At 39.1% G+C, this 10,760-nt stretch overlaps 1 protein-coding gene across 4 annotated transcripts; it reads right to left on the minus strand.

Moving 5' to 3' along the window:
• Positions 1-8,523: 8,523 nt before the first annotated feature.
• On the minus strand, positions 8,524-10,741 carry CABS1 (calcium binding protein, spermatid associated 1). 4 transcript variants are annotated; one of them, XM_008267775.4, is made up of 3 exons: positions 10,413-10,741; positions 9,279-10,205; positions 8,524-8,674 (listed from the first exon to the last, which is right to left on the minus strand). In XM_008267775.4, the coding sequence occupies exons 1-2, from the start codon at positions 10,603-10,605 to the stop codon at positions 9,415-9,417; spliced, it is 984 nt and encodes a 327-aa protein (XP_008265997.3). In that variant the 5' UTR covers positions 10,606-10,741; the 3' UTR covers positions 8,524-8,674; positions 9,279-9,414. The 4 variants fall into 4 exon arrangements, with proteins under 4 accessions (XP_008265997.3, XP_002717167.3, XP_051675696.2 ...); XM_002717121.5 differs by having other exon boundaries at positions 9,284-10,741; XM_051819736.2 differs by having other exon boundaries at positions 9,194-10,741.
• Between the last annotated feature and the right edge of the window lie 19 nt (positions 10,742-10,760).

The raw sequence follows: 10,760 nt of genomic DNA on the forward strand, positions 1-10,760 counted from the left end.
TACACTGGTACATAGATCTTGTGTTAGAGGGAACTATGGATGATTATCCCATGACACAGGAATATATTATTTCAAAATATTAAAATGTAATACTATAACAAAATATTATAGGTGGTATGATTATAGATGCATTTAGTAGTACATATAACAGGGTATACCCTGGGGTAGGGAAAGAAGATAGCACCTGAGGTGAACATGAAAGATTTACCCTGTGAGATTATAAGGAATTCTAAGTAAAAGGAGCAAGAGGAGCAGACACAAGGACTGGAAGTAGCTTGGATCCTTAGTTATTAGACTGTTTTTTCATTATAAAGAGAGAGAGAGAAAGGAAGGGAAAGAGAGAGGGAATTTTTTTTTAAACAGTCTAATAGTTTAGTCTCTCTTTTTATGTATGAGAATGGTATCATAGAGAAAAAGGGTGTAGGTGGGAGAGGGAGAAATGCATGTGCGTGTTACAGTGAAATTTTAGAGCTGTGGGAGTGAAGAGACCTTCTTTGTCCCCTGAAGTTTTGATACATTGGAATGTCTTCTGTATTGTCAGTTTATTATAGGCATGAGGCATCATACAAATCGAAAGTGAGTGCTCAATAACCCAAGGAGACTTAGAAGCTCATATGCTGTCTTCACGTGGACAGGGAAGTGGGAGTGTAGGCAATTTCAGAGGAAGAGTAAATGATTTTTCAGAGACTTGCATGAATGGGCCCGAAGAACAGATAATACCTGGGACAAAGTCCATCTGGGCTCTGGGTGTTGTATCACCTCCAGTTCATCTTCCCTGTTTTGATGAGATTATAGGGAGGGGTTCAGGACATTTGGTCTCCTTCTGGAAAAACTTCCCTTCGTCACGTGAGGGAAATTCTGATAAAGCTACTCTGCTTCAGGAAAGACAGAGGGGCAGGAGACAGGGGAGCAGTAGGGCAGAGAGAACTTGGTTCTGAGTTGGTTTCTTCAGCTCAAGGACTCAGCACGTCAAAGTGCCATTCTTTGGAATTTCATTTTCCAAGCCATAACAGTGGTCTAATTTTCTTAGATGTCTCACTATGACTTTTTAGCAAATTGCTTTTAGATATATTTTGGGTACTAACAAAACTGCCGTAGGGGTAGTGGGTAGTGGGCCTTGGCGCAGTGGTTAAGACATCCCTTGGGATCCTCATATTGGAGTGCCTGGATTTGATCCCCCATATATATTTTTAATCATTATTCTATTGTAGGATATTTAATCTGTTCCTAATTTTTATCAGTTTCAATATCCTTATGATTATCATTCTTATACATGGTCTTTATTTCTGATTATTTCCTTAGGATAAATACCTAGAAGCAGGAACAAGCATTTGGCTGAGTGGCTTGATTCTTACTGGAGTGCCTGGTTTGAGTCCCGGCTCTTCTACTTTTGACATTTCCTGCTGATGAGCATCCTGGGAGGTAGCAATGGTGGCTCAAGTACTTGAGTTCTTGCTTCCCATAAGGGAGACTTAGATTGGATTTCAAGCTGTGGCTTTGGTGTGGCCTGCTCTGGTTTTTGCCAGCATTTGGTAAGTGATCCAGCAGATTTTCATCTCTCTCTCTCTCTCTCTCTCTGTGTGTGTGTGTGTGTGTGTGTGTGTGTGTATGTGTGTCTTTGCCTTTCAAATAAAATTAAAATAAATAGGGGGCAGGCATTTAGCACAGTGCCTTAAGTCACTGCCTGGGACATTATTAGATTGCTAGCTTTGAGTCCAGGTTACTCTCCTGAGAGGCAGTGGATGATGGCTCAAGTACTTGAGTACCTGTTACCCTGTGGGAGACCTAAATGGGTCCAGGCTTCTGGCTTCATACTGGCCTGATCCTGGTTGTTGTGGCTATTTTGGAAGTGAACAAGTGAATGGAAAATACCTCTTTGTGTCTCTTTCTCTCTCTCTCTCTCTCCACATGTCTCTCTGCCTTTCAAAATAAAATGAAAATAAGTAATTACAAAATAAACTGCATGGAGGTGTGAGGAACTGTTTTCAGTGGCACTGTGGGCTCTGCTGGACCACAACAGATGCTTTTCAAAGCCTTTTTTAAATTCTACTCTTGATTCAATATGGACTTTTCTTATAGAGACTCTGGACTATGTTTAAAATAAAGATTTTTGAGTTTGGGCCTGCCTTGTAGCACAGAGAGTTGAGCTGCCACCTGTGGTGCCATCCAAGTCAGAGTAAGTCTCAACTGCTCTGCTTCTGATCCAGCTTCCTTGCTGCTAATGTGCCTGTGGAGGGAGTGGAAAGATAGCCCAAGTTTGTGGACCCTTGTCACCCACGGATACTTGGGTGAGGTTCCCAGCTCTTGGCTCCTGGCTTTGACTTGGTCTAGCCACAGCCATGGAGGCCATTTTGGGAAGAGAACCAGTGGATGGAGGATGTCTGTTTATGCCTCTCCCCCTCGGAAGAGAATCTTCTGTCTGCTGGGTTATTCCCAAATGGACGCAACAGCCAGGTTTGGGTCAGGCTAAAGCCAGGAGCCAGGAACTCCATCCAGGTCCCCCACATGGGTGACAGGGTCCCAAGCACTTAGGCCATTATCTGTTGCCTTCCAAGGTATGATAGCAGGGATCTGGATCAGATATACAGTAGCCAGGACTCAAACCAGTGCTCTGATATGGGATGCTGGAGTCACAGAGAGCCTCTTAACCTGCTGTGCCACAATGCTAGCCATGGGATGCTTTTTCTTCTAATAACAGAAAGCTCAACCCAATTTTGCTAAATTTGAGTAGAAAATATACTGTGTCTGGTCGATAAATAGACCAGATAAGGCTTGAGACACAGTGCAACCAGGACTGCCGTTGTGTATTGTATTGATATTTCTTGGTTCTCAATTTCTCAGTGTTGTTCTTTTTTTCCCAAGCAAACCACATCCTTGTAATTCCAAGATGGCTCTAGCAACTCCTGGAGCTAAAAGTTTTCAGACTGAAGTCTCTTTCAGAAGCTTATTTTCCAGAAATCCTGTCAAACACTTCGTTATGCTTCCTTTTCTCTGGTTTATTTGTTTATTTCTGCATGACTGGGAATGAGCACAGGACACAGAGTGATTAGCCCATGGCTAGGATTAGGAGTAGGGTGCCACCCAAATCACATGTGTGTGAAAGGGAGGCTTTGTATCACAAAGACAATCTGGTGTTCACTTTTGTGACAAGCTAGAAGGTAGATCAAGAGCAGCAGGTGCCAGCTACGTCTACTGGTTTAAAATCAGTATTAAGAAGCTATAATTCCTTTCATTTCTTCATTTGTAACCATTTATTGTATGCATACTAGGTTCTTGGTGTTCTTTAGCACAAATAGTATGTGTCCCAGCTCTCAGGCAGCTGGCAGATAGTCCTTCCTACTGCCTGTACAGTACTTCCTACTGTGTGAAGAGAGGACAGGAGTACTTGTGTGTTGTAGGTAGAGAAAGAACATGTAGGGGTTATGTTTGTGCCTTGCTAAGGCTGGAATTTATCATAAAGATAGTGGGGAGTGAGTGAAAAGCTTTAGAGGACAGATGAGGGCTGAAGGAGTGGTTATTTGATCAGTAGGTACAAGACCTAAGGTGAGAGGACCAGTTATTAGTTACATGGAGGGCATGCTTAACCAAGGCAGGGTATAGAAAGGGGTGGTGGTGCTCAGGAGGGGAATGAGTCACTATTAAATGGTGAATTTTTTATATTTTGTTTGTATTTATTATTTTTATTATCACATTATTTTAAAAGTTTTAGTTTTTAACAGATTCAATATGGTTCATAGATAAAATTCGAAGGACATAATGTTATTCCCTTCCTTCCTCCCTCCCTCCTCCTTTTTCCCTCCCTCTCTCTCACCTCTTTTCTTCTGTCTTTTTTTAGTTTTTGAGATAACATATTTTAGATTTACATTATAGTAAAAAGGCTTATTGAACTTTGGCAGACCTGGGGAGCTGAGCTTTGACTTACTTGATTACCTTGGGCCAATGACTTTCTCAGTTCAATTTGGTCCTCTAAAATGTGACTACTCCAAGTGTCCATCCAATGTATACATGTCCCTATCACTTCCTTTTAGGGTCATGACTAGGTAGTGAATAAAAACTGTCTCAGAGCCATTCTTTAATTCCACATTTTAGCTGGTTTTGCTTTAGTTCACCTGTTCCTTTATTTTCTCAAGAATTGTGTATTCAAGACTTTGTGTCCCACATATATTTAATCAAATTCCAGAGCAAGAAAACATTTTGAAGCTATACAATTTAAAATTGATTATTAGGCACCAACTTTCTAAAAATATCTGTCATTCACTGGCCACCAGGAATCTCACTGGGCACTCTTCTCCCAGTGTCTAACCAACATGCTCTCTTCTCCTCCCTAGTCTCAAATTCCTGTTACTTTATGTTGTAGTTATTTTTTCAGATGTTCAACTGATTAAGTACAGTTTGTGTGTCATGGTTTCATTCCTTGCACTCAAAAGAGATCATAAGCTATGTTTTCTGAGCACAGTACAGCCCCGAGAGGAAGTATGGTTGCAGTTTATAAAATAATGATGCTTTTCAGGTTGCTAGAGTTCTTAGTATCAATGTTGTTTTGATGATAAAACTAACACATTTAATAGCTTCCAAATGGATAAAATCCTGATGTTTAATAAGCACCATATTATCTGTCTTCTGACTTCCTTTTCATCTTTATTTCCCAGTTTGTAATTTTTCTGTGCACTTCCTTGAAAAACCTGAAAGATTTCTAGATTTTTCTTTCTTTCTTCTCCTTCCTTCCTTCTTCCTTCCTTCCTTCCTTCCTTCCTTCCTTCCTTCCATTCTTTCTTCCCTTCTTTCTTTTTCTCTCCCTTCCCTTCTTCCCTCCCCTCCCCTCCCCTTCCCTTCTTCCCTCCCCTCCCCTCCCCTTCCCTTCTTCCCTCCCCTCCCCTCCCCTCCCCTCCCCTCCCCTCTCTTTCCCTTCCCTTTCCCTCCCTCCCTTCCTTCCTTCTTTCCTTCCTTTTTTCTTTCTTTAGAGATTTATTTATTTGAAAGTCAGAGTTACAGAAAGAGGGAGGGAGAGACAAGAGAGAGCAATCTTCTACCTAGTTCACTCTCCAGGTCTCCCACGTGGGTGACAGGAGCCTAAAAATTGGGCCATCTTTTGCTGTTTTCCCCAGGCCATTTATCAGGGAGCTGGATCAGAAGTGGAGCAGTCAGTACATGAACTGGTGCCCATATGGGATGACTGCATTTTGGGTGGCAGCTTTACTCTCTATGCCATAATGCTGGCCCTGAACCTAAACAATTTCTTTTTCTTTTTTAAGATTTATTTTCTGTTTATTTGAACGGTAGAGTTAGAGAGAGAGGTAGAGACAGAAGGAGAAAAAGAGAGAGATCTTCCATCTACTGGTCACTTCCCAAATGACTACAATGGCTGGGCCTGTGCCAGGCTGAATCCAGGAGCTTCATCCAGGTCATCCCTGTGGGTATAGCAGCACAAGGACTTGGTCCATCTTCTGCTGCTTTCCCAGGTACATTAGCAAGGAGTTGGATTGGAAGTGGAACAGCAGGGACTTGAACCAGCGCCCAATGGGATGCTGATAATATAGGCAGTTGCCTTCATCCATTATGCCACAACAGTGGCCCCACCTGAACAATTTCTAACTTAGGGATTTCAGTATGTTATCTCCTAAGATCTCCATATTTTCTGGTCATTTGACTCAAATCTCAGTTCCTTAGGAACATTGGTTTAAATTTGTGGGAAATCTGAAACTACATACTATTACTATTTTGCTTCATAACACCAATTGGAATATGCTATAAGGCATTTTTTCCTATGTTATTATTTGAGATTATTTAAAATTTGGTTTTGCTTGTAGATTAATTTTCATAAAGGCAGAGGCTGTGTCATTTATTTTATTTTTTTTTTTATTTTTTTGACAGGCAGAGTGGACAGTGAGAGAGAGAGACAGAAATATCTTCCTTTGCCGTTGGTTCACCCTCCAATGGCCGCCACACCTGGCGCGCTGCGGCCGGCACACCGCGCTGATCCGATGGCAGGAGCCAGGTGCTTCTCCTGGTCTCCCATGGGGTGCAGGGCCCAAGCACTTGGGCCATCCTCCACTGCACTTCCCTGGCCACAGCAGAGAGCTGGCCTGGAAGAGGGGCAACCGGGACAGAATCCGGCGCCCCGACCGGGACTAGAACCCGGTGTGCCAGCGCCGCTAGGTGGAGGATTAGCCTAGTGAGCCGCAGCGCCGGCCGAGGCTGTGTCATTTGATCCATTATAGTGTCTCAAGAGATTTTTATGGTTCTTAGAGCATATGTATCAAAATAAATGTTTAACAAATGAAAAACTAATAAAATACTTTGTGGATAAAACAGGAAACACTAAAAGTGGTACCTAATTTTTCATTTGGTGTTGGATGGAAGAGAGTGAAATCTACTTGGTTTCCACTTGTCTGGCAGATGGTATTGACAGTCATCTTCCCATAGGTTTGCTTTTTATTGTAGATGATTGTAGAACATTTAAAAATGTGTGAAAGCACATAGAATGAACATCACCTTTACTCCTTCTTAGAGATAATCACTGTTAAAATAATGTGATTTATAGTCTAAGAGATGTTCTCTCTCTCTCTGTTGCAAATGTACCATTATGTAATCTTTGTGAACATTTTCCTCGTTTGATTAAACATTTTCCCATATAACTTCTTTAAAAGATGTGTATTGGAGTGGGTGGTTAGCCTAAGCAGTGAAGATGTTTGCACCCTGCTTTGAAGTGCCTGGGTCTGAACCCTAGCTCTAGACCTTAAATCCAGCTTCTCGTCAATGCAAATATTGGGAGACAGTGGAGATGGCTCAAGTGGTTTGGTTTCTGCCACCCAGGTAAGAGATCCAGATTGAGTTTCTGGCTCCTGGCTTCTATCCTGGCATACTTTCATACCTGGCACACTAGCACATTGAAGGTCTGTATCACTTTCTTTCCTCCTTTCCCTTTTAGATAACAACAACAACAACAACACAACAACAACAAAGTATACACACAACCATGGTTTCATATGAATATAAAAATATAACCAACTCCATGTTACTGGAATTTTAGATTGTTTTCAGTGTATCTTAATTATGAAAAAAAAATGATACTCTTACAGTAAAAATGTTTGCCAACATCCTTGCTTTTAAATCTAAGAGCTGATACACATAGTGATTATATGCTTTGGAGAAAGAGTGGGTGGATTTGAAGGCCACATATTAATTATGAAGCTTGGAGCATGTTGAATAGCTTTTCTGACTCAGTTTTCTTAACATTAAAATGATTATAATATTCTTCTATAATAGCACCTGTCTTAAGAGTAAGAACTTAGTAACTGTTAGCTCTTTTGTGGTTTGTTCTTTATTTTTTTTACTTTTTACATTTATATAAAAGGAACCAATTTCATATATAGTTTTAAGAGCATAATGATACTTCTCAACCTCTCCTCCCCTTCTCCTTTGCTTATTTTTCTATTTTCTTTTTGCAATGACATACTTTCAACTTTATTTATAATCACAAGCTTAATACACCACTAAATACAGAATGCAACAAGTAGCAAGTAGAAAAACCACTGTTCCTCAAGAGTGTAGACAACTACAAACAATAGTAAATTATGCTTCGTGAAATAAATCAGTCTCAAAAACACATAGATCATGTTTTTCGTGATTTGTGGTAACTAATATAAAGAATGCAAAAATGTAATGTATATGAAAAATTGACATTTTGAGATTTGATTTATTATTAAGATGATTCTCAGAGATGAAACTTTTATATTTCTAATGTTGTTACATACATTGTTAAATTGCCTTTAAGTCTTCAGAAATGTTGAAAAATTTGGAAGAATATGTAAAATTAACACTATTTCAAATGATCACTATCAATTGTTGAATGGCTACAAATGGTACATAATAGTTTTTTGGATATGACTAGAATATTTTTCGTGTTTATTGTCAAATTTTGTTCCAAAAATGATGTGTTTCTATGGCATATTTAAAATGTTTTCTCTGAGGCAACTCCTTGTAGAATAAGAGCACTAATCTTTTCACTGGTATATAGAAAGTGTTTCCATTATTTGGTTTTGATTTTGTGTTATTGCTTTGTACAGAATTTTAACTACTCATGGTATAAATCTATCAGGATACCTTCACACTGAATTCTTTAATACTTGTAAAATTAGAGAGTATGATCTTAAACAGTACATGGGATTTCTTTTTTCTCAAATGCTTGATAATTTAAGCAAGATTAACCATTATATTCCATGGTATTGAAATCTACTTTATCATATACTAAGTTTCTGTGTTATATTGTGTTTCTGGGTTAATACACTATCATGATTATTCTAGTCTATTGTCTATTTAATGTTGCTTATAATCATTCTATCCCAAACATGATGCTTATTATTCAGTGTTTTTTTTTTATTAATATAACAAGGTTGTGAATCTTTATAGGAACCAGAAATTCTATTTCTTTTGATGAGAGCTAAGTTATTATTTAAAAAAGGATTATAAGTTAAATATCGTTCTCTTAATTTGAATGTCAAGCATTCCTTTTACACAGTAAATCAGTTGCTGTCAAAAAGATTTATTAAAGAAAAACCAACAAAATGAAAACAGACCCCTTAAAGAAGTGTTTCAGAGAAGAATGAGGATCTAAGTTCTTGAATTGCTAGCCAAGAGCATTCTTAAGAAGAGTGCAATATTCAGTGTTTAAGACCTGTAAAAAGAAGGACAAATATTCAGGACACAAATTTTAACAGAAGGAAAATTAGATTGATTAATATATTGGTACACAATATTTGTATGTGTGTTTAGGTATGCACTTGTAAAATAGCACTTCACTTTAATTTGTATAATTAATAAGCCAAGAACATCATATTTCTTTTACATCTTATATACAGATACTGAATAGTCTTAGTTCTTATGTGAGGATTGCAAACATATTTGCCAGCAGAAAAGAATCATTGGTGAGATATTGATAACAATATTTAAAATAGGCATGTTATAAGATCTTTTAATACTATAGTATTTTCTAGATATATCTTCATGTCACTAGTTCTCACTAAAATTACATACTGAAGGTCAACTAAAATGATATACATCATTAAATTTAGCCAGAAGTAAGCTTTTTCACAACTGACTCTCTATAACCCGAACACTAGGGTGTAACATTTTACATATAGTTAGATAACTGTTGGATAACCTAGATTTTGTGATACTAGGGAAATTTTCTTACTATTGTTGTTTTAAGTTTCCATATGTATATTCTGCTGAATGACCTCTATTCTTAAGCATCTGCATTTCCCAGGTTTGCTACTTGCCTTACATGCTCACATTCTTCCAGTTTTTTTTTTTTTTTTTTTTTAAGATTTTTTTGCTTGCAGGAAAAACTTCTTAGTTATTAAGACTAGCTGTCCAGGCTGTTACTCAAATCTAAGTGGCATCCCTTTTGTTCTCTCAAATCATGAATTCGTCTGGGTCTTCTTTCAGTAGTTTAAAGATTCCTGTTTCAGTTGTAGAGGTGTCTTCCTGGTGGTTTGGGGTGTCTTCTACAGGGGTAGCGTCAGACAGTGATTCAGAGATGCTGGTTACAGATTCTGATCCGCTATCTTCAGGGAGATCTCCTGTAGTGTTGATAGCCGATTCATCTATGAAGTTCATAGCAGCTGTTGCAGGGACAACAAAGTCGTATCTGGATTCAACGGCAGTGAGCAAAACGGAATGGGTTTCAGGTTTATTTACAACATCACTCTCCACCCAAATGTTGACCTCCTCAGTAGAGTCTTTGTCGGCTAATGGAGTCTCTTCTGGATTATCTTTGTCTTTTTCAGGAGGAGTAGAGAGCTCAAACACGGTGATGAACTTTTCCTCATCAGAGTCAGTAAATTTAGTTACAGCACTGGGGTCATCCTCTGAAATAACTAGGTCAATTTCAGTTATGTTCTCCTCTTCAAGGTCAGTTACGTCTGGAATAGTGGTGAAGTTTTTCTCAGTAGAAGGAGGGATTTCATCCTCAGGTATAATGGAGTCAGCGACAGCGTCATCAGCAGGGATATTGGATTTGATCGAGGAGTTAGTATCATTTACATCAGCTTCACCTGTTTCAGCTGAGAAAGCAGGGGTGTCAGCAACGCTGGTGCTGCTTTCTTCTGGTGTACCAGAGACTTCAGAAGTTACTGTGATTTCTTCATCCTCTGTTTCAATAGTCGCCAAGAGGATGTCTTCTTTTGTTATGTCAGTGGAAAAATCTATTAAAGAAACAGTAGCAACTGGTGATGAAATGCTCCCATGTTTCATTGAAATGAAATTTTCAGTAATAGACTCATTGGCTCTGGAGTCTGTAGTGCCAGACTGACTGGTAACTTCTTTCTCCAGATGAGTCGTTGGCTTAATAATATGGGTTTCCACATCCTCCTCTGATTTGAGTCTTTCCTTTGTAGGGGTAAGCTTATTACCTGTAGTTGTTGAAAAATCAGTTTCTAGGAGGAAGTCATTTACTGAAGTAATGTGGTCTCCTTCTGAAGTGATTGTTTTTTCTGATCTTGTAACAGTGCTGTCAGCCCCAAAGAAAATGGTTGCTTCATTTGGTGCTTTACCGCTTTCTGTTGGAGGATGAGAATAAATTTTAGGCAAACCATCTTCAGCCATGAGGTGACGTGGTGCTATGCACTCTCACAGGTGTTTCTGTTGGTCTTAGTGGCATCCCTAGGCGAGGGAGTGGTTGTCATTACAGTGATTGAAGCACTGGTCATCATGGTGATTGTTGCATCAACAGCAGTGGTGATGGCACTGGCTGCATAGCA

Source organism: Oryctolagus cuniculus, chromosome 8, assembly GCF_964237555.1.
Source record: "Oryctolagus cuniculus chromosome 8, mOryCun1.1, whole genome shotgun sequence".
Taxonomy (NCBI): Eukaryota; Metazoa; Chordata; class Mammalia; order Lagomorpha; family Leporidae; genus Oryctolagus; species Oryctolagus cuniculus.